The 23863-nt window shown below is 31.5% G+C and overlaps 1 protein-coding gene across 1 annotated transcript in view; it reads left to right on the plus strand.

Annotated features, from left to right (window-relative positions):
- Window positions 1-23265, plus strand: part of LOC134529194 (translocating chain-associated membrane protein 1) — a 35133-nt gene extending 11868 nt beyond the window's left edge. Inside the window, exons 4-8 of the mRNA XM_063363040.1 lie at window positions 3042-3257; window positions 4746-4855; window positions 16568-16715; window positions 17766-17926; window positions 18954-23265. Of these exons, the coding sequence (XP_063219110.1) occupies window positions 3042-3257; window positions 4746-4855; window positions 16568-16715; window positions 17766-17926; window positions 18954-19048 (730 nt within the window). The 3' untranslated portion in view covers window positions 19049-23265. The remainder of the gene's footprint in view (window positions 1-3041; window positions 3258-4745; window positions 4856-16567; window positions 16716-17765; window positions 17927-18953) is intronic.
- Window positions 23266-23863: the final 598 nt, after the last annotated feature.

A 23863-nucleotide genomic window follows, 5' to 3' on the forward strand; every position in this document is an offset into this window, starting at 1 on the left:
ATATATACTGTATCAAAAACATTTTTTAACTCGGAAGTGTTAGTAGCATCTAGATAGGAATGTTATGTCCTAGCCGTATTATGTAAACAATGTGGTTTGTGATTTTTAAATTTAATTTTGGGTTGTTTAATCTTAAAAATGATTTTAAACATTTATTTAAATGTACTTCAAATGACTTCAGACATATATAAGTACTGTGAATTAATTTTTATGCTGGTAGTATCTTGATTAAAAGGGTAGACAGAAAGCTCACTTACCTTGATTGGAAAACAAATTATTTTGATTAGTGCTCTATTTTAATGAAATGAATTAGAGTGCTTCTTCGAGGGGTGGGTGTTATAGTGTTTGTCTAGATAGTCTGTATAAAATTTTTTAAAGCCCGTTGTGTATCTTTGTGTCAAGTTTTGCTGCAACAAATCCCATCCGCACATGCATATTTTGGTTATGCAATGGGGCTACGCTATGGTTGTTTGCAACATATAGATACCCATCTTAACACCCTTATGTACCCTATTCATCGTGTGAGAAAGGGTGTTTTTTAATGGCAGATTTGTTGACAAAAATGTCATGCGACCCAGTTTGTTTCAACAATTTGCCATATTTCATGATTTTGGATTTGGTGTCAAAGGAAATTATAAATTTATGAAAATAAATTTATAAATTGCTGTATTGTTTTTAATCTTAAACACGTGTGACTAATTCATTTATTTTGAAATTTAAAAATTTGTGCTGATAAAAATAAAATATTGGTTGTCTGTAAAGTCGGTTTACGGACGATAGTTTAACGTGACGGCATAACAAAACATTGATGTAATGATTGCATACTTTTATGAATAAAATTGAATCATTTTTATTGAATTATCACTATTTTGTATGGATTCAAAGAAGGAGTGAAATGAAATCTACAATTTAATTGATAAATTTACTTTTATTTGCACTCATTAATTCAAATATGTTTATTACTTTAATGAAGAGATTATTTTAACTATAACTTTTATACAGGTTTGCTATTTAACTTCTTCCAATCTGTGTTATTCTGTTAAGGATAGGATGATGATAGGAAAAGTAGGAAACAAATAGGAGTGTTTCAAGTTTAATGTGCCTCAAAAAAGTAAAATCGATGGTTGTTCCAATCGAGTGGAAGAGAGATAGATGTGGTGCAAGCGTACAATGAGCGTAACGGGAAACAGTGTAATGGGACAATGTGCGTAATGGGACAATGTGCGTAATGGGACACTTTTTCGCGCGTGCAGCCGGCGTTCATCGATTTAGACGTTGTCACGTCAAAAATTAATTTCTTTTTCCAGTGAAACTGGGTTCATATAGTTTTTAAATTCATATCATTAAAAGTGTTTGTGCTGATGTACACATTTTTAAATTGTAATTCCTTTTGAGGCATTTCTGAGACTTTTGTAATAAACAAAATTAGGAACTAAGCAATTTGAATTGAAAAGTTCTTTTTATAGCTTAGAAAATAATCAAACTTCCTAGCAGGGTGTCTTGCTGAAACTCCATGTATGCATAGAAAGGAAATGTTATTTTTTGTACATAGTAATACAAAAGTATTAACTTATCCTATTACTTACTTTCTCATTTCCTTTAACTATTTTTCATGTTCAAAGATACTTTAAACTATAACCTACCACCCCCAGTAACAATTTGGCTTAGTAATTTTATGATTGAATGTCACAAAGGTCAAGAAAAAGTCACTAAATTTTATTTCCACAATCCAGTACACCCTGTGGGAGTTTCACTGTATTCAGACCACTGATTGTATCAATAAAAGTATTGCTGCAATATAAAATTATAATGTCATCCTAATATTACCAACAGCAGAGCTGCCATATTTAAATGGAAAATTGAACCTTTTTCAAACCATTGAACCATCAAAATGTTTTTCAGTAGTTAAAAAAAAAAAAAAAAAAAAAAAAAAAAAAAAAAAAAAAAAAAGCTCTGTTAACATGACATTACAGTGATGTAACAGTTTCATTAGCAATCTTGGTTTAAAAGTGCGCAGAACAAACATGAATCACTTAAATAGAGCAACTGATTTGAACTAAGATTTAGGACTTCATGAAATGGACATTTAATAATCACATGTTTTATGTTAAACATTAGTGTTTCAAACAAATTGTGCAGATATCTGAATTGAATATGGAAAAAAATATTATATGATTGGCTGTCATGATGCTTGGATCAGTACAAATATTGCTAGTGTAAAAAGCCCCCATATCATTGAAACCTCAGTGCTAGCTGAAATCTAAAATTTATTATTTTACTTTATATGGCTTTGGCCCATTGACAACAAGGTTATTAAAGGAGGAGACATATGGTTAGAGCTCAATTGAAGTACTTGCATGAATCCTGGAAATCATCTAAAACTGGAATCAGAATGATAACAATAGGATTAAAACCTGGATCATCCTGAATGAGGGTCCAATCTAGAGCATTGTAGCAAATAGCTGCCAGGAATGATGATTTCCTTAACAGAACCACAAGGTTAAAATCTGGTGGCAAATGTTTAAAATTTTCACAGTAGGAAGTTGGTTGATTAGTAATATTTCTTTCATTAATTAAAAAAAAAAAATTGCTGATAATTTGGTGTTTTAAACATGGAATTTCGTCCACAATCATGTATTTCTTGTGAATTTAAAACTAGACAAGCATAAAGGAATGTAGGGATTAGAGTTATTTTCAGTTGCAATGTAGTGTTGAAAATTCTACTGTATTATAAAAGATTCTTAGAATGTATTAAATTGTTTTAACATCTAATACAATTTGGTTCAATTACCAGGAGTCGGTTTTATTTATTAGTGGTAATTCGATGTTCTATGTGTCTGATTTTATATAAACATGTATGTGTTAAGATGTGAATTTTTATGCGTATGCGTATGTGTACACTTAACACTTTATAACTTGTGGTTATTTCATTTTGGTCTTGCAGTCTGTGTATACTGCTGCAGTTCTACAGTTAAGTGTGTACTCTCTTAGTTGGACTGAGTCTATCTTAAAAATTTTTATTGAACTATTTTTTTTTGCAGAGAGAATTTTCTGCTGAACATTCCTTCACTGTGGGAAGGATATCCTCACAATCAAATGACTTTCATGTTCAAATTCTACTTCATTATTCAGATGGCCTACTGGTTGCATTGTTACCCTGAACTCTACTTTCAAAAGACAAAACGAGAAGAAATGATGCCCCGGATCAGATATGCTACCCTAGGATTCTTCTACGTTTTGGCAGCTTATTTGCTCAAGTAAGTGACAGAGTATACCTGGTTAAAATAATGTGCCATGGGGAGTAATGATTTGTTTATAATTCCATCAATTGAGGTGAGATTGAAAACACTTGGATGTTTTCTTACAATAAATTAGTTATTAATTTTTTTAGCTGTTGTTTATTTTTTTTGCTAAAGAAAGCAGCTGATTATTCCATCCCCCATTGATTCATTGTAAATGATAAAAGTAAAAAAAAAGGTAAGGTTTTATGTCACCCATGGGATAGGATCTCATTGAAACTATCTGTAGGAAACCGCCTGAAGCAACATTAGGGTATATACATAAAAGGTTTAAATATCCCAATACAGGAAAATTGGTTTATCAGTTTGTTAAGCTGTAACATTTTACAATTCTTCTATCTTTGGGTCACTTTGAACACACTATTGGGTCAAATTAAGTTCTTGAAACAAATGCATTAAAATTTCCAATTACTTTATTTTAACACAAATCTCTACATTAATTATGTTTATGTTGGTAGACATGTTACAAACTAAAAAAAAATATCTGGTTAGATGAAAATTACTTGGTAATAAAATTGCATTCAGCTCAGGTGAAACAAAAGACAGTAGACTTCTGGTAAGGGAACCTAACTTATACCTGTGTCACCCTGTCTATATTTTATTGGGAAGCGAACCCATCCAGTTATATAAAAATGTTTTTAGCTTTAATGGAAGTGTACCTATAAATAATAAATTTTAATGCATTTTAAACTGAATACAATGGCTCATCTGTAGAGACTGGGAAAATTTGCATATTCAATTTTTGATAAGCTAAAATTCATTACAATTTATTTGAAGCTATGAGCCAATGAGATAAACTCAACTAAAGAAGTATCGAATCACAGGCTATCCGGTTAACACGTCTCACAAGTAAGAAGCCAATGAACTGGAACTTTTGTCTGAATATGGAGGTGACTGGAATTTAAACTAGAAGTCACTTAACTCTCAAATTCTTTGGGTCTCTACTTATCTGTATTGCATTAGGACTTTGTTATTAAAATAATCACTTATGGTGACTGGCCTTTTTGAAAAATATTTATATTTTTATCAAAAAATGTTGTGTTGAATTTTATGAAACAAATACTTAATAATATTTACAAATCTATAAAAATATCTAATGAATTGTATGAATGAGCAAAAATGGTTTGTTTTGCTACTGTGTGATAAAGATAGCTCTATTATCTCTTTAAAATTACATGTATTAGAAAAATTAGGGGGCTAGATAGAACACTGTAAATGTTTTATGTGCTGTAAACTTAATTTAATGTTGCCAAAATCTCGCAGTGTTGAATATGCATGGATATTATTTTTATTTGTGGGGTCACATGGTTTTGGACTTAATTATATGCAGTAATTGTGTAATACTTATATTTTTAGGTGTATTTCAAATATGAAAATCTGAAGTTTTTATTTTGCATCTAATTATGTTTATCTGTTTTGTAAATGTTATTGATATTACTATTTCAGTTTTACTCGGATTGGTATTTGCCTGTTGGTTCTTCATTACATTTCTGAAGCAGCATTCCATGTAGCAAGACTGATTTATTTTGTTGATAAAGCTGAGAATGGCAGTAAAGGTACGTTATTTTCTTAGTTTTAGTGTTTATAAATTGTAATTTTAAGGCTTAAAGTTAGGGTTTTAGGTAGCACGTAGGCTAAAGGTGAAAGACCTCTTAAGATTATAGTGAGTCCTTAACCACTTGGATACAAACTTTATGCAAATAAATTTAGATAACCAAATGTTGGAATTGAACTCTTGTCCCTTGGTACACAAGAATGACGTGTTACCAAGCTCAGCTGAGAGGACCATTTTCTTTAATTTATTTTTAAATTGTATTTGTAGGTTTTGTGTTCAAATAGCTACAAGTAAAAATTAAAAAATTGAATATTTTTGTTATTTTATTCATAGGAAAATAAGGTATTTTGTAATGCTTTCAAATCATTTTACTCCAATAAACAAAATTATTTAAGAAGGTTTGAACTTTAGATGACTTACTAAAAAAATTCCCCAACTTTTTTTTAAGTTTATTATACTTGAGCCTTAAATGTAATTTACTAGATGATTTTTAAATGGTATTACCTGTTTTTTTTTATCCATTGGTGGAAATTATGGACAACGTAAAATTATATAATGTAAGCAGAATTTCTAAACTTCTAAATTTGTAGGGCTTATGGTTAGCTTGCAATGGCTGATTTGTCTTTTTGAAGTTATACTTCTTTAGGCACGTTATGAAAAAATGATGAGAGTGAAATTTTAAGATGCGCGTGCGCCACTGTAACACAAAATTAACAGGTTGAAGCTGCCCACTAAACTGCTCATTTATTCTCGAAAAAAAGCTACCAACAAAATAGAAATAGAACCTCTATTAGTTGCGCATGTTGGCACGCTTGTCGCCTCTGATCACTGTTTTCATATTTATAATATTTATCCACATGTTTCTAGTTTCTACATTCACAACACGTGTTTTAGTTTCATACAAGTGCGAATTATATATGTGCTAATAAATTATATTCAGTAGTGATTTAAATTTAATATTTTGATTAATATTATTTACTATTCGTAAATGTTAGTAAAAAAAATTGTGCCTTTATACTTTTTCAAGTGCTCCAATATAATTGAGGTTAACTATCCGTATGTATTATTTATTGATATAAATTAAAATATTATTATTTAATATAATTAATACTAAAATTATTAAATTATTAATGTTAAATATTTATTATTGGTTATTTAATATTTACAAAATAAAGAAATAAATTTAATAAAACATTTAATAAAAAATTTGTGCTAAAGTTAAAATCGAACATCAAATTAAAATATTAATTTTTAATATTTTTTATTAATTTGAATAAATAATAAATATTTATAAAAATAAATGAAAACTTTTTGATAAAAATGAAAAGTGAGTATTAAATTAAGAAAATAATAAATATTTAAAAAAATGAATAAACTTAAATTAAATTTTTGAATTTATTGTTATATTTATTTTCTTTTAAAATATTAAATAATCAATAATAAATATTAGAATTAAGAATCTTATAATATTTAGTACAAATTGTCATATATATTTAATATTCTCTATATTTTATTTATTTAACTTTTCAAATTTAAACTGAACTTTATTGACTGTTGACTATCTTTTTCCATCCCTTTTATTATTTTATTGTAATTAATTATTTGCATGCAATTAAAAACTATTTTTTAATGATGCCAAAGAAGTATAACTTCTCACGCATGTACATAAGTACACGCACCCATTTTTTTAGTTTGTACATCTATTTTAAATTTAGTTGACAATTATATCACAAGTTTTTTATATCCTATATTTTATATGTATGCGGTAAGGCTATTCAATCTATTGATTATAAAGTTTAAACTTTTGATCATATTAAAAATTGATACTTTCATATTACCAATTTTAACAGCATTACTGGAGTATCACTGCCATTAATAATTTTGGCATATTTCATTATATTGGTATCACCAACATTTTTAATCTTTTACTTTAAAATATTATTTACATCTCTGACTGTTACGCCAGTGGGCTTACTATAAGGTTTGCACAATATTATTTACATCTCTTGACTATTATGCCAGCGGGCTTTCTAGAAGAAGGTTTGCACATTAAACTTTGCCTAACTAGTCCAAAATGGAACCCATACCCTCCCAACGAACCAGCATCCCTGGCAAAAGCCTCAACTCACTCTTCCATCAAGCAGACACACCATGTTTATGATTGGCATAGGTTATACTATGTTTGCAATTAGTATTATAAAGAGTTCCAACATTTGTGTTCCTGTTATCAATGATAACCAGTTTCTTTTCTATTCAAACTGATGCTTTTCATTGTTAAACATGACATGGTTGATGGTATTTAAATAATATTTCATGTATAATGATGTTTTTGTCAGCTTTGTCAAAATGATTTTTTAAAGACCATACAAATATCCATCCCATGAAAATTCTGTAACTAAAACAATATGTATTGAGATAACTCATTCCTGTTTGATTAAGAAAATGTTAAAAGCTTGCATCCAGGGTTGGCTGAATTAATTTTTTTTTTTGGAAATTGTTGTTTTTACTAAAACAAAAAATTTTAAAAGTGTACTTTTAAATTTTTTTATGATGGCGTCCAGGGAAAAGTAAGCATTAATTATGAAATTTGGAAAAATTTTTTTTTTGTTGCTATGAATTTCTCGTGAATGGCTACAACACATTTTGGCCAGGCAAGAATTTTCACAAATAGTAGGTAATAAGTAGTAATTATTAGGGGTCTGCGAGTACTCAAAAATTTTGAATTCTATTGAATAATTGTACGTTCGATTCAACATTATGAATCAAAAATTTTTCAAATTATTCGTTACATATTGCTACTAAACGTATGGAAGTTTAGTTTTTATTAGCTGTCACAACTGTCCATAACATCGAATCATAAATCTTGGCCTTTCATGTAGTAGTAAAAAGTACCGTAGAACTACGTACCCAGGATTTACAAATTCCCAGGATTAAAGTTTTTTTTTCTTGCACTGTCATTTTCCCTATACTATTAAGGTATTACTTTCTTGCTTTATGCAAAAGCATTTCCCACAATTAACATTGCAACAGCACTGCATTCACTAGCAAATCATTATGAAAGTTTAAACGGAACAAGTTGAAAGTGAATAGTTTGAAGTTTATTTATTATCTACGTTACTGCGTATGCTTACGATCACAGCAGCATAGTTTTCCTTTGTAAACAACTTTTTTTGTGCCATGAATCCAAACTTTGGCATTGACACAAAAAATAAGTTCATTGTGCTATCTCTCCTCTTTAAAACTTTAATGAATAATGCATTAAAATAAAGTTATTTACTGTTTTTTTTTTTTTACCTAAATAAACTGTGTATTACTGTGCCATTGTTAAAATAAGTTTTAAATTAACGTACCAAATCCTATAAATATGGCGTCGGTGTGCATGTTCAGCAATGTTCATTTTACCACCTCAAATTGTATTGTAACATTGAAAGTGATTTTAACTTTGTTTGTAACCATAAATAATCATTTTGAAAGTAGGTGCATTCGTTTAAAAGAATTATTTCCTTTGAAAATCTGAAATGATTAAATGTTAACCGCAATTATACACAAAGTTTAAATATAACTGTATGCATCGACTCTTATATCTCAGTGCTCTGTCTCTTTGTGCATGTTTTCATAATTATTTATATTGTATATTATTATTGTCAAAAAAGTTTTTGATTGAATGACCTAAAGTTGTCATTATGAATACATCAGAGAAATTGCAATTTGTTGTATAAGGGCAATTCCATTTGAAATGAACCTTAGAACCAAAATGTGAAATTATTATTAGGAAAACAGTTTGTCAATAAATAGTTTAAAAACAAATTATATTTCACAAAATTGAAGAGTATTTGTTGAAATACATTCATATATAATTTTTACAAGCTCTTAAAGTTTGTGGTAATTGTTGATTGTACAGTGTTATATTGTGAGTATGTTAGCAACCCTGCTTTACACACCATGAGACATCCATCTTGTTTTGTTTGTGCTGCAATAGCAAGAGTGGACATTGCCTTCTGTACTTCCACAAAATTACATTTTACAGGTAAGTAATACTAATATGGTAAACATTTTAAGATGATAATATGTTCTAGTCACACCCGTAACAGATATCTCACAAAAGTTTATGTAGTAATTAGTATAATCGCACCAAAATAGTTAGATGTTGTCAAAGTGAGGTTATGTGTGTTCTTTATTGACCAGATGTAAAAAAATGCCTGTTAATTAAATTAATTTAGGAAAAAACTTGGTTACGGGTGTGACAGTAGATATGTTACGGGTGTGACAAGATAATTCAACGTACAGGCTGTGGTTCTAGGATGACTATAATAATATTTTATTTAGGTTAAACTTTCAAATTTAAGGACTAGTACATCACATTTATTTTGTTCTAGATGCTGAAATGCCTCTCAAAGTGACGGATTGTGTTAGGAAATTCAGGGAAAAAACAAAATCAGACCCAAATAAAAGGTAAGAGTATCTCAAGAAAGAAAGGGAACGAGATAAGAAAAGGCAAGAAGCTAGAAAACGTGAGCTGCCAACAAACAATAAAAAGCTCAATGCAAAAAGAAGAAATGATAGAGAATGTCAAAGATCATGCAGGCAAAGGAAGAAGGACTTGATGACTGTAACAAAGGTACACATTACATCCCCTATTGGTTCATATAAATGTCCTCAATCATTTGGGAAAGCTGTGGCAAAAGTAAAAAAATTACTTCCTAACAGCCCAAGCAAAAAGCAACTGTTCTAAATAAAATTGTACTAGAAACATTTGACCCTCAAACATCTAAAAATATTTATAAAAGAGTGAAGAAAGGTTCCAGGAACATATCTCATGCCGACAAAACTGAAGTTGAGAATTTCTATTGCCGGGATGATGCGAGTCGTCAGGCTCCTGGCATTAGAGATGTCAAGTCTGTGAAAGATAAAATAATTGGTACAAGACAACTGGTTCAAAAACGTTACATGGTTTTGACAGTGGGAGAAGCTTATGAGGAATTAAAGAAACATAACCCTGACATAAAAATAAAGAAATCTAAGTTTCATTCTCTTCGGCCGCAGTACATTTTGCCTGTATCTCAAATACCCCACAATGTTTGCGTTTGTAAACATCATGCAAATTTCAACTTTTTGACTGATCCTTTGGCAAATTTGATACCCAACTTTCCAAAAACTTTAAAAGATCTCCTAAGTAATGCAAGTTGTGATGTAAACAATGAAAAGTGCATGACAGGAGTATGTGGTAGTTGCCCAGATCTTCAGTTACCACAAAAGGTTAACCTGGAAGAGTCTGTTTCATGGAAACAATGGAAGGACATTAATGGTCACCTAAAAATAATTGAAAACATATCATTACGAGATGCATTTAAAGAGCTGAAAATGCTGATTCCATCATTTAAACTTCACTGTTATGTTAGGAAAATCCAATCTGATTTTTTTGAAAGGAAAAAAAGAGAGCTGGGTGAAAATGAAGCAGTTGTACAGATCGATTTTGCGGAAAATTATGCTTTGATTTGTCAGGATGAAATCCAAAGTGCCCACTGGAGTCACTCCCAGGTTACCTTATTCACGTGTTGTGTGTGGCAAAAAAATTTTGTGCAATCATACGCAGTGGTAAGTGATGACCTGTCTCATGAAAAGTATTCTGTGTGGTGCTTTCTCAAAGAAATAATTTCAGAAGTAAAAGCTGCTAATCCTAACATTAGTTACATCTACATATTTTCAGATAATTGTGCTGCACAGTTTAAAAATAAATTTACATTGTCAAACTTGTGCAAAATGGGAAAGGATTTTGGGGTTACAGGAGTGTGGATTTTTTTTGCTACCTCCCACGGTAAGTACTGTTGATGGTATTGGTGGGTCAGTGAAGCGGTGTGTCTGGAGAACAGTGAGGGCAAGAGAGGCAATTGTAAATACAGCTGAGCAGTTTTACATTGTTGCACAAGGAAAACTAAAAGGTATAAAAATTATTTTTGTATCACATGACCATGTGGACAAAAACAAAGCTATGTTGAGTAAAAGGTGGAATGGTGTCAAAAAAATACCTGGAATCCAAATGTGCCATTACTTTATGGGATACGATGATGCTAACATTCTTGCAGGGAGAACAGCTGTATCAGAAATGGAAAAGGTAACGGTTTTCCCAAAAGAAGTCCACACAAAACGTATACACTACAGTGATGTCTATAGTGATTCCGGCGACGACTTTGATAGCAACCAAAATCCTGGACCATCGACTGATGTTTTAAATTATAGACTGCTCACGCCAGTAAACATTGGACCTGACGTTTACATTGTCGTTGAATTACATTCGACAAATAAAAAGTTGGTCTACAAATATGTAGCAGTGTGTCAAAGTGAAGTTTGTGAAACTGATGGGGATGTGAGAGTAATGTTTCTCAAAATGTACAGAAACAATAGGAAAGTGTTCAAAACAGACGAAAATGACATTGCTGATGTACCTTTTAAACAGATTGTGAAAATATTGCCCTCTCCAAAATTGCAGTTTCGAGGTGAAAGAGTTGTTTATGAATTTCTGGATTGTGTAGATGTTTATGAGAGGGGTTGAACATTATGTCACAAATAGTTAAGAAATGAAATGCATTAGTGTCAAAGGTTAGGAATTGTGTGCAATTATAGATATGTTTTAGTAAGTTTAATGTTGATGAGAATATATGCATACCCAGACATATTTGTTTTGCTGTTGTATACATTTATTAAGTCACATGTTTACATGTGGTCACACCCGTAACAGACCTCTGTCACACCCGTAACATTCAAAAGTGTTGTGAATATGAATAAATAAAAAATATTTTTTGTAACCAGCTAATGCTTAGTTAATTCCAATATATTTAGCCAATTGCAAAAAGAGAATTGATAACTGAATGTACAATACTTTCGCAGAATTTTATGTATATCTTCATGCTTGCTAAAGTGTTTGTCCAAAATGAGTCTCACCCGTAACAGGGTCTTTTAAGGCAACGTTGCTTCATTATCATTTATGTTTTCTAACTCGAATGGAGGTATGTGTTCTTTGGGACAAAACTTTTCTGGCTAACTAAACATTTAAAACTGATTATTTATTACTTACAAGTTATTTTAATTTTTGTGTGTACAAGTGTCACACCCATAACAATGGAATTGCCCATAATATCAAAAAGGCAATCTTTATCCAACAGTTTTGTACTGTTCACAGAGACTAAAAACACAAGTAGGTTAGTACACTTACTTAACCTCAAATTATGATTTATTTATGTTAATTCCATCAGTAATATATATATATATATATATATATATATATATATATAAGAATTTTTAAGACATATTCAAATAAAAATTAATTCATTCAGCTCGCATAAAATATAAAGGATTTGTGGTCTTTTTACAAGCCTGCGCTGTGGGCAGGATTAGTTGCTACAGAATGCCCTTATTCCATAAATTCTTTTTTTATTGGTTTTTTCTATACAAAAAATTAGGCCTAAGAGTATGTTTTAATTATTTCAGTACATATCTTTAATTTTACTATGTTAGGTATAAATATTTCTTGGTCTGAGAAGAGTAAAAAAAAAATTGAACTGAATTTTTGTAATCAATTTGAAAAATATTCTTTATTCGTGAATAACTTAATATTTGATTTGAAATGAAATTTGAATGAAAAGCCTACTAATTATCTGGTGATTAAATTTGCAGCATATCATAAAATGAAATGCTAAAGGCTTGGGCTTATAAAACATTCTTAAAAATTGTTCTATGTATAAAAAATAGCATGAAAAGCAATAACCAAACCGTACATAACAGGTGAAGCCAAACCCAAATTTGATATGAAATAACAAACTGTCTTGTAAAAAGCCATTAAAGACAGTGGTAACATTTTGAATCAATAATTATAGTTTTTTTTTTAAATAAAACTAAATCTTTACCTTTACTTTTATTAAATTCACATTTATGAACAAAAGCATATTAAAAAAAAATTTAAGAAAAAACTAAGCAATCAAATTTGGTATGGCCATTACCATAAATCAAGTGTAAATGCATAAAGTTATGACTCATTAAACAGGCATTCAGTTCCAGATAACATCAATTTGTTGAACTGGTAACCTCAGATATACACATAATTTATGATAATAGTTCATAAGTTCTTGTAATCTGAATTAAATTTCAAATTTTGTAACCCTTAATATGCTTTTTAATTGTACATAATTCAGTACTACTGCTCTTCTACTTTTTCTGCGTGGATGACAGGCGGCATTTTTGAAGATTATTGGATGCAAAGATGGGGTGCAAAAATCAGAAGATTTTGCTTTTCATGGATCACTGTCCTGCTCATCCCAAGGAAATATCCAACCTTAGGAACATCCAATTTGAATTTTTTCCACCCGAATTCAACATCCAGACTACAACCCATGGACCAGGGAATTATAAAAATTCTGAAACACCGTTTTCGTAAGCGCCTTGTGTTAGGACTCATAACAAGAATGAAAAGTACCAAAACGAGTGGTTATAAAATCAACATCCTGGACACTATGCATTTTCTTGCTGCTTTGTGGGAAATGCTTGACTCAACTATCATTAGCAATTGCTTCAGAAAAGCAGGCTTTGGTGCTTAACAAGTTAACAACATTTTCCCTGAAGACGCATGTGAGGACAGTGAACCAATTGCATGTGCTTCTGCATGCAGTGCAAATTGAAAAACTCTTCAAGAGCGACTAAATTTTTCATGCACTTTTGAAGATTATGTGTCAGTTCATGATGCAGTTCTATGTGAGCCACAAACCATTGAAGATTTATGTGCACAACACAAGGATTTAGCTGAGGATGAGACTGGCGATGGTGACAGCGATGGTGATTCCACTTCCAAGCCAACTTACTCCGAATCACTTGACCACCTGGACAAGCTGTGGTTATTTGTTCATGAAACACCAAATGTTCCAGATGGTGTGAGGAAGAGTTTATGGGAACTGGACAATTTTGTGATGCGTCAGAACGAAAATGTGTTGAAACAAACAACTCTGATGTAGTAGTTTTCAAAACAGTGAATGTTAGTTTTTTTGCTAGTGTTTTGATTAATTGTTTTTTTTATTGTGCTTATTACAAAAAATTTATTTTAAATAATTTAATTTACTGATATAATTGTATAGTTTTCCGGCATGCCGATGATAATTGGTAAGTGTAATTTTGAGTTAAGCAGTTAGTCATTTGAGTAAAATTTGATTTTATGAAGCAAGTGTATTTTCCTTTCAAGAAGTTTTCCCTGTTAAGAAGTTTTTAGCATCCAGTCCCTTAAAAAACGTTTTAGCAGGGTTTTACTGTATATACCAAAGTACTTTAGATTTGCTCTGTACACACATAACAGGAAGTGTAAACAATCATTGGGAGAACAGCACATCACAACACACATAAAGTTACACGCTGGGTTTAGCTGGCGACGAGCACAACAAATTGCAATACAATTGTCTAGATCTGATTTTAAATTAGCTGCCATCTATTAACATTAGGCACAACTTCCATAGTCCATTAACTATGGTATCCCTGCTTCCAGTTTAAATTGATTGAATTTATACTTTACCAACCATATTTATATCATTACTTAAGTCATTTTATTTCCAATAATTATTGGCATGCAAAATTAAAGTTAGTTTTTTACTACACCGAGTTAGTATAACTTCTAGCACACGTACATAGATACATGCACTTATTTTTCCTTTTGGTAAATCATATGATGTATTTAAAAATTAATTTCAGTAGAGGCTTTTCCTTAGTAAAACCATAGTATAGGAGGGCACATGTGATCTTTGACTGGCACTAAAGCAAGTATAACTGAAATATGTAGATGAAGTCCATGTCTAGTGTTTTATTCTGAGAAAAGGGATTTTAACACCTAAATAATGTATTTTTGTTTTCATACAGCTTATGAAAAAAAGACACCTTTGAATGGCACATACCTCATTTCCACTCAAAAATGTGTCAACCTCAAGTGTCCATTCTTACTACTTAGAAGTAACCTTAAGGTGTTTACTGTCAACTATATTTCATCCATTCTAAGCATGTATGTGCTGGCAGAATCCCTTTATGAAATTTTTGCAGCTATGGAAAAAGTACAGTTTCCATGGAGTAAAGCTACTCTTGGTGCATGGACAAGTAATATCTCTCCATCCTCTTTACTTTTGTCTGTAGTAAGCTTTTGAGTTCCTTGTTACATATAATTTATAGTATAGGTATAATATGCTTAGTTATAATAATCTGTTATTAAGCACGTGATTTTTCATATACAGTGAAATTCTGTTACAACGTACTTCAGAATAACGTATCTTTCAGTTCAACGTATGATTTTAAATGTTCGCTCAAAACACCAATGTAAACAATGTAAAAATATTTCACTTTAACATTAAAAATGTATCCTACCTTTCAATACGACTATTCTTTTCCAGTTATCAGGAAAATTTTACATATTGGTTACTGTGTTTGCGCAGGGGTTCTTTAATATAAATGTACATAATGATTAATTTTTATCACTTTCAAGAATTGTTAACAAGTATAAAACGTAAACAAACACTGTCTCAATGATTCATAGAATCATAGTACAGTATAACGTGCCATTCTTCCTCCATGGATCACACACTTTAGTGCACGAGACGATCTAAACAATCTATTGCTGTCTCGCCCCTCTCCAAGACAGTTGTTTTTAGCTGTGCCATCTTTTGGTTATTTGTAGAGCACGTTTTAAAAGTTTTAATTAACGCAGATACAAACGTTAAATAAAAATTATATTTGAACTTATATACGAAATAGAAAATCCAATAATGATAATTTATGCAGGTTAAGTTTTGAACTGTTTGGTGTCACAACATGGCCGACACGCTTTAATTGTGTTGCCGTGAAGGTCGGAATGTCGCCTGGCACAGCCATGCTTGCGACGCGTACTACTAGTGTGGCCATGGTGCTACTAGGGCGCTATGGTTATCTATGGATGCAAGGTTTGTTTACGTTTGACGTGGCGCGAGACAAACAATATTGTTGATTGAATATTTTAATTGGGATGGATGGCCAAAAAGATAAAAATAAACGCAAGCAGTTCACTTTGAAGGAAAAAGTGGAAATTTTAAAATAAGTTGACAAATGCAGGAAAAATGCAGATGTGGCACGGTCGTTTGATTTGGTGCCCACTACACCGTCAACAATAATAAAAGATCGCGAAAAAATTATTAAACTGTACGAACAGTCATCTTTATCTGCTGGTCGCAAGAGACTTAGCCTAGGAGTTATCAAGGGAATTCTATCCCAATAAATGTACATATCTGCAAAATAGTTCAGCCCATTGGTCATTTTGTGTTCAACAGATATAAATTTTGTATATGTAGGCCTAGAATTTAGGCTACTTTATTAAGTTCAGTAATTTTTTTTTAAATTCTTGTTGTTTTACAAATATTTGCTTCCAAGCTAATGTTACATATGATCCCCTACTACATTATTTTTAAAAATTCAAAAATACTAAGTTTTAAAGGTAAATATATAGACTTTCAGAATAAAGTACTTTCATTACTAAGTATAAAAGTTGAGGCTTTATTGATGTACTTTATAACGAGATTCTACTGTAGTTTGAAATGTTTTTAGCTCTTAAAATGCTGACATTGTACTCAATTATCTGTTGTTATAACTATAATCAGTATAGTACATTCTGTGGTAAATTTGTGGCAGCTGAAAGTTAATTTGTGATGTTTCTTTTTTATTGTAGCTGGTTACCTGGTTGCTAACGTTGTTTTCGTGTTTGTTCGACTGGGTTCTATCATCATATCTGTGCTTACGTTCTGGTATGGTCTCTCTCTAAACCCAAACCAGGCACTGGATATTACTACAGGAAACTTCAACACATTTTTTGTCAGGTAAATTCAGTTTAAAAGTTTCTTTAAATGCAGTTCAACCCTGTTAGAATATTATGGAAGGCCCTGAAAATATTGTACTACTTAACAAGCAATTAATAATTTTTATTTATGCATATCCATTCGTAGAGTATGTTTGTTGATGGACATAAATTAAGTTGTTTTACTTCAAATATGTATGTATGCTTTTTGTAAGAAGGAAATTTTTCTGTGGTTTGTGAGTGAGATAATTGGCAGTGAATGGTTTATTCTATGGGTATTTAATGTAAGTGAAACACTCAAAATTTAAGATTGTTTTGTAGTATTAAATTGCTTCTAAATTCTAAATATAATGTTCAAAAGAGGTGAATTTTTGTAAAATTAAAAATAATGTTAATAATTTAGATTTGTACATCTGGCACTAGCCATCTGCTTCTAACATCATGGCTACTCTAAGAATAATATTTTTCACACTGCTGTGTCCTCACTTGTGCATTCAAAAACAGATATAATTTCCACTTATATTTAAAATCTAATGGGACTTAATTCTCTTATTCTCATTTTAAGAGAAATACATACACCCACTTCATTGAGTACATTATTTTAAAATCCAGTTACTCACTGGTGATAGTGTACCTTACTGTTTTGAATTTCCTTGTGGACTCCTGGGAGTCACTAAACTAGCCTCACATGGATGGACACTTGCCTGCCCTTTACTCTTTCAGGTGCCTAGTCTTTTGTTTCTCAGCCACCACTGTAATGGTAATATGAGCTCTATGTACAACGAAACCGCATTCACCCAGAATTGCAGTAACTACATGCCATTCAACTTAATAATAAAAGCCAGGTTAGCAGCAAGTTGAAAGTGTAACTCCATGTCTTATTGGAGTCTAAAGTAAACTGTATTTGATTGGTAGTAGCTCAAGGTATTTTGGTTTTATTTTAAATTCTATGTGCTATTAATCACATTTATATATTTGACTTTCAGTTACTTCTATATTGCCTAATGTTTAGCAGATCTAGAAATGTCATGTTTTCTGGAACGCCTTTGTAATGATGGTAAATTTATTTCAGAGTGGGTGCATTGGCAGCAGTGTGTTTGCTGCAAGCTTGGCTTATGTGGAATTTCATTACATTTCACTTGAAGAAATTGCGTGAGCAGACTGCTGTGCAGACAACCAGTAGTCGCAAACCAAAGGTAGAGAAACGTACATCAAAGAAGAAGAAGGAAGAACGTAAGTAGGAATGTTATTTTATCATGGTTGATTTTCAAGTTGGCTAATTGCTTTTATGTTTGTGGAAAGGAAGGAGGTGACGCCTAGGATTCAAACCCAGAACTGTTTGCTCCAAAGTTGATTACAAACTACCGACTGGAGGTTGAATATAAGGTTTTAAATTTTGAATTGTGTTAAAGTGTCCAGTATTTCTGATTCATGAATGGGTACATAACAACCATCATTTAGGTTTGCTGGTTCATCTTTGAAGATGCACATGCAGTTTTTATTTTGGGCAAATTGTAATTTCTCCATCCAGTTTTGCTAGATATGTCTTCCAAGGCCTTTTCGAATCTGAGGTTAAAGATGGGGATAGAAGAAATAACAATAATGTATGGCTTCCTCCCTGTACGTTGGTTTTATTTTAACGTTCAGTATTTCTGCTTCTGTTAGGCATAACTTATTTTACAAATCAACAACAAAACTCATACTTCTTTATTATCCTGACACAGATTATTCTTTAAGTTTATAGTGTCTCAATTATAATTAGTGTGAATTATTAGCTAATGTCAATGACTTACTGTGTTTTCAATTCACACTTTCTTTATTGGCATTTATTATCTTATTTGCTATAATATTCGCAAAACTTTATATAGATTTCCTATGAATCCACCTGAAAATGTTTTATTTCTTACCCGCTAAGTAAATAATTAAACTTAACAGTTTGCCTATGCAGTAATAGGTTTTAAAGTAACTAAAATTTATTAGTATTTCACATAGGACTAAGTGGAGTTAACAAGGTAGCTCTTTGTGACTTGCCAACATAACTATTGCTTTGTGGTTGAATGTCTCAAATAGCTTTTTTTTTATGTAAGTTTACATTTGCTCTTTACTTTCCATTCTGAAAGTGAATGTTCAGTATTTTTTAACTAATAAAGTTTGTAAACTTGAGTTTGATGCCATGAAAAATGTTTGAGTTGTATATTTGTGTTAGCGATAATTATCCTTGTGTATTTGTGTCTTGTAAGAACCAATTTTATTCTTCTAGATAAACGTAACGTTGAAGATGATGAACTTCCTGAAGTTGATCAGAACACGAAGAAGTCGTTGAGAAACAGGTCTCAGTCAGCCAAAGCAAAGTAGATGTTGAGGGACTGGGCTGCCATTGGCATTAGGAATTGAATTTATGAGTTGGAGAAAGAATTTAAACTTGATTTTATTTCCATTGAGAGGATATTTTGGGGTTTATTCATTGTTACTATCGGTCAGAAACATTTATCAGCTTACATGCATGAGACAATGCCAAATATTATTTTGTATTTAAGTTAGCTAAGAAATTTCTGCATTTGGTATGCAAAGTGAAATTTTGTTTGAACTCTACACTAAACTGCTCAACCTAATAATTTGGTTAAAGGTCTATTTGATTTTTAAAACATTGTTCTTAACACAAAAAAATGTATGCACTACAAACAAAATAACGTGCAAAAAAATTGAATTTGATATCCACACCAGTTAGTATTAGAACGAGGAGTTTTTTTGCCTTTAAGATATTTACTCGTGTGTTTTTAAGTTTTCATTAAAATGTTTTTTCCAGATAACTGCTGTTATCTGGTAAATTATCTGGTGAAGCTTGTTAGAGCTCACAGAAAATGTGAAAAATGTATGTTCTATTGTTTTAAATGTTTCTTCAAAAAAAATTTTTATTGATTACTAATACTGTCAGTTGACCTACAGAACTTATTTATTTTATTTAGGTCACTAGTGATAACTAGAGACTTGCAAAATTCGTGGTTTCGATGGCCTTCAGGATAGACTGCACATACCCCTGTACACTCAGGCAAATAACGCAAGTTCATTGGCTGCCGACTTGTAAGTCGTCTCAGCTGGTTTGTCTGTGATTCGATCCTTCTTTGGTTGAGGGTTTATAACTGGTTGAGATTGGTCCAGATGAACAGTAAGCCAATACAGGGCCGCAACTAGGGGGGGAGCAAGCGGGGCATACGCCCCGGGCGCAAAGCTGTGGGGGTGCCGAAATTGCTTGCATTGTAATTCCTACTACAACTGGTAACTGGTAAAAAGTTTTTTAACTTGCATGCCAGGAATGTCTAATCTGATTTACAATATAACGTCTCAACATATTTAATGAACAAGTCTAGTGATTATACGGACTACTTTATGGACATAGTGGGTTCATGCATGGAAGTTACAGTAGCACAGAAACTGTTACATGTAGGTATGGAAAATGCTTAAATAGCACCATTTTTCCGTGGGAGGGCCCCCGGACCCCCCGCTTTATTGGTGTGGTATGTGCAAAAATAAATGGGAGGAGGGGGGAGCGCATGAATCCATTCATGCCCCGGGTGCCAGAAACTCTAGATGCGGCCCTGAGCCAATAGCAAAATTATATAAGAGGTATATGTGTTTGAATTCTAGCCTATCACCGAATTAATCCGCGAATTTTGCAGGTCTCTAGTGATAACTAAACTTTTATTTCTTGGGGAACCTATTCTAGAAATGTAATGGAGAAATGATTCGTTAAAATAGTAAATATGGTTCCTTAATTTGGTGCTTACTAATTGCATTCTGTATTGTCAATTGTATGGTGAATGTTTTTCAATGAAATAAAATCAACAAAAAACTTTTTCATTTCATTTGTTTTATGTTGCTATAAAAATTTAATATGTGTTTGTGGCATCTAAAACAAAATATTAAAGAAACATATTTTTTTCCTTACAGTATTTTCCTGTTTCGGTAATGAAAGACCACTTTTAATGGCATCAGAATTTTTTCCTGATATAAAAATGTAATTTTTTGAAAATTGTTCTTATGACTCTTTATGGTTTGTTATAAGATGCAAATGAGTGTCACATGTTTTAGGTTGATAATTCTCCAGTTATGTTTCTGGTTGTGGCATTAAACTATTGAGTGTCTCAATGAAAAAATGATTTCTTTACATCAGCGTAATTGCTGTCATTATTTAGTAACTGTTTAAATTTATTTAACTTAGTTATATTTAAATATTTTAAAACTGCATTTAACTAAAAGTTACTCTAGTGACCAGAACGTTATTTATTAGGAGTTTTTTTTTTTTAATTTTTGGTGAGAGTAGTTGCTATAAGGTAAGAAATTGAAAATATTAGTTTATAGCTGTTATGTGTGTTCATTAAGAGTTTTTACTATACATATATTGTATGTGTGTGTATATATAATATGGACTTAGGCTAAGGTCTGTAGAGAGGAGAGTGCTAGATCCAAATATTCTTCTGTGAGTATTGGTCTATTCTGATTTAGCTTGCATCTTTATTTTGAATCGGTTGATTTCAATTTTGACCTTCCAACATATGAAAAAGCAAATGATACCCAATTGTAGCAGTTGTTTCACTTTGTCACTAAGAAAATAAATCAAACCTTCAAATCTGTTAATTATACTAAACATTGTAACAGTGTTAGATTACAATGTACTGTTTCACAAAAGCTATGCGTACGCCTGTAGAATTCCAATAATATTAAGGTTCCATTTATCCAGGACTCTTCTAGTAAATGTTTTTTATTTCGAAGAATCATTATCAAGCTTAAAAAATAAAAATAAAAAAGTAAAAGGAAATACCTAACTGGCATTCTTCAAAAAAATCTGTTTTAAAAACTCAGTTTGATTGTTCCACAAACTATAGTCCAAAGTTTGATTGACTTATGATTTTATTTTTGGGTTTTTGCAGGAAATTGTCACAGTAATTGTGTGTGTGTTTGTGAGTGCACTGAACAGATCATAATTTTTTTTTGGCTTAACATTTTGTTGGATACGCTCAATGTTACAGTTCAAGGACATTAGGAAAGAACCAACCATGGCCTGTAATGAACCATTCCAACATTTGCCTGCAGTAATTTTGAGAAACCATGGAAAACTTAAATCAGGATAGCCTGGATCCTATGGTCTATAACATGAGTCCAGTGTCGTACAATTGCACCAGCTCGCTCCATCACAAATTGTAAAAACATTCAACATATCTTAGTGTTAGTTTTTCATGGTTACATATGTATGTAATCAATAGCGCGCGCGCACGCACGCACGCACACACGCACACACACACGCGCACACACACACACACACACACACTCTCTCTCTCTCTCTCTCTCTCTCTCTCTCTATACTGTGCTGCTAGAATTAAAATGAGTCACTTGTGTTCTCTTTTGTTATCCGCTAATCATAACTTACCTACTCTAGCACCCTTGTTGTGAAAGGATATGATACACTATAGCAATTTCAAGTGCCGCTTTTTGCAGTCTGTCTAGCTCAATTAGTGTTGTCATCTGACAGTCACTGACTGAAAATTTATAAACTGAAAGACAGCTTCATGTTATGATGATTTTTGCAGCAGTGTATATATATGTAGAATGTGGAGAAGTTAAAACATAGCAAGATAGAAGATGGTGAGGAGTAAATGACGTGATAAGACATAAATATGTTTTTTGCCCCCCCCCCCCCCCCTCCCCCCCATCAAATTTTTTGTTTTGTCAGATTTTGATGTGCAGTATTTATTCCATTCACACGGCCTAGAAAATAATCACTGATTTTGTACTGTCTACATTTTGTGGTGCACAATAACAAGATGCCTATAAAAGTGTGGTTTCATAAAAAAAGCAGAAAACCACGAATAGAATTTTTGGCTAGTGGTTCGTAAAATTCTGTACAAAGGGAAATCCAAGGGTAAATCAGATCCATGGTAAGAGAATTGTTAATGGATGTTACCTTTGGATAATCCATACTGAACTGTATTATCAATTTTTTGAAAGTTATAAAGTCCAACTTAGAGAACAATATAATGGTAGCCATGAAAAGCCTAAACTGACAATGCCTAATTCTCTTTGTTGTACAGAACAAACTTCAATGACGTATATTTTAACATTGTTGTTCTCATTACTTTTGCAAGTTTTTTGGGATTTGTCCTTTCTTTAGACCTTTTTAGAACAAACATGCTTTAGTTTATTATATGTTTAATTATTATGTCAGTTTGGAATGTGTCAGTTTTATTTTCTCTCATTGTGGTGAGAGTGTAGTACTTTAAAGAGTATTGTAAATTAACTAAGTGCCTTTTAACACATAATGTGAAATTGTGCTATAAATATTTTAGTTTGATTGAGATAAAAATTTTGCACTGAATAATTTTGAGTTGTATAATCTGTTACTGTTGAAAAATGTGCAAACCAAATTTTACTTGTGTGACTTGAATTGTGTTTATTTTTAATTTTTGCTGTATTGAAATACTCAGAATATTGAATGTTTATTTTGATGTAACTTTTGTAAGAAGTATTTTATGCTGTTACTGTCAAAATAAATAAATTTTTTTTAGGTGAAATGAAAATGCTGGTTACTTTAAATTATTGTAATTTTGTGGCATTGCAAGACCCCTGCCCTCCCTAGTTTTGCAGAGTATTTTTTTAGACCAGATGTATTTTAAGTATTTTTTTTTTTCCAGTGTGAGACATGCAATTGTATTCCGAGTTTGGTTTAATTGGCGAATATCTGTTACCAAATTAAAAATTATATTTTTATTGGGTACCTAAAAAAATAACACAAGTATTCATTTTTCAGTTGATTAATATGCCTTAAAGCATCCCACATTAAACAGTGACTGCTTTTTCAACACAATGAATTATGAATGTTTGATACTTCTATTATGATACAAGGTATATTTTGCTAGGTGGATTCAGATATTTCTCTTTTTTTTAAAGCATGGAACACTTCATTACATGATGTGACATCTAATGGTGAAAAGCAAAACAAATTGGTCATGAATATTTCAAAATGGAAAATTAACTCTCGTTGATGGATGATTAAAATTCCTATTTAAATATTTGTTTATATTTAAAACTCTCGGTATACATTTGTTTGAAGTAGCAGAGGCTAATTATAGATTCTGGATCAATGTCTGCAGTGTGGTTGAAAGTCGTACGTTGTAG

The sequence above is a fragment of the Bacillus rossius genome, chromosome 2, assembly GCF_032445375.1.
Source record: "Bacillus rossius redtenbacheri isolate Brsri chromosome 2, Brsri_v3, whole genome shotgun sequence".
In the NCBI taxonomy this organism is placed as follows: Eukaryota; Metazoa; Arthropoda; class Insecta; order Phasmatodea; family Bacillidae; genus Bacillus; species Bacillus rossius.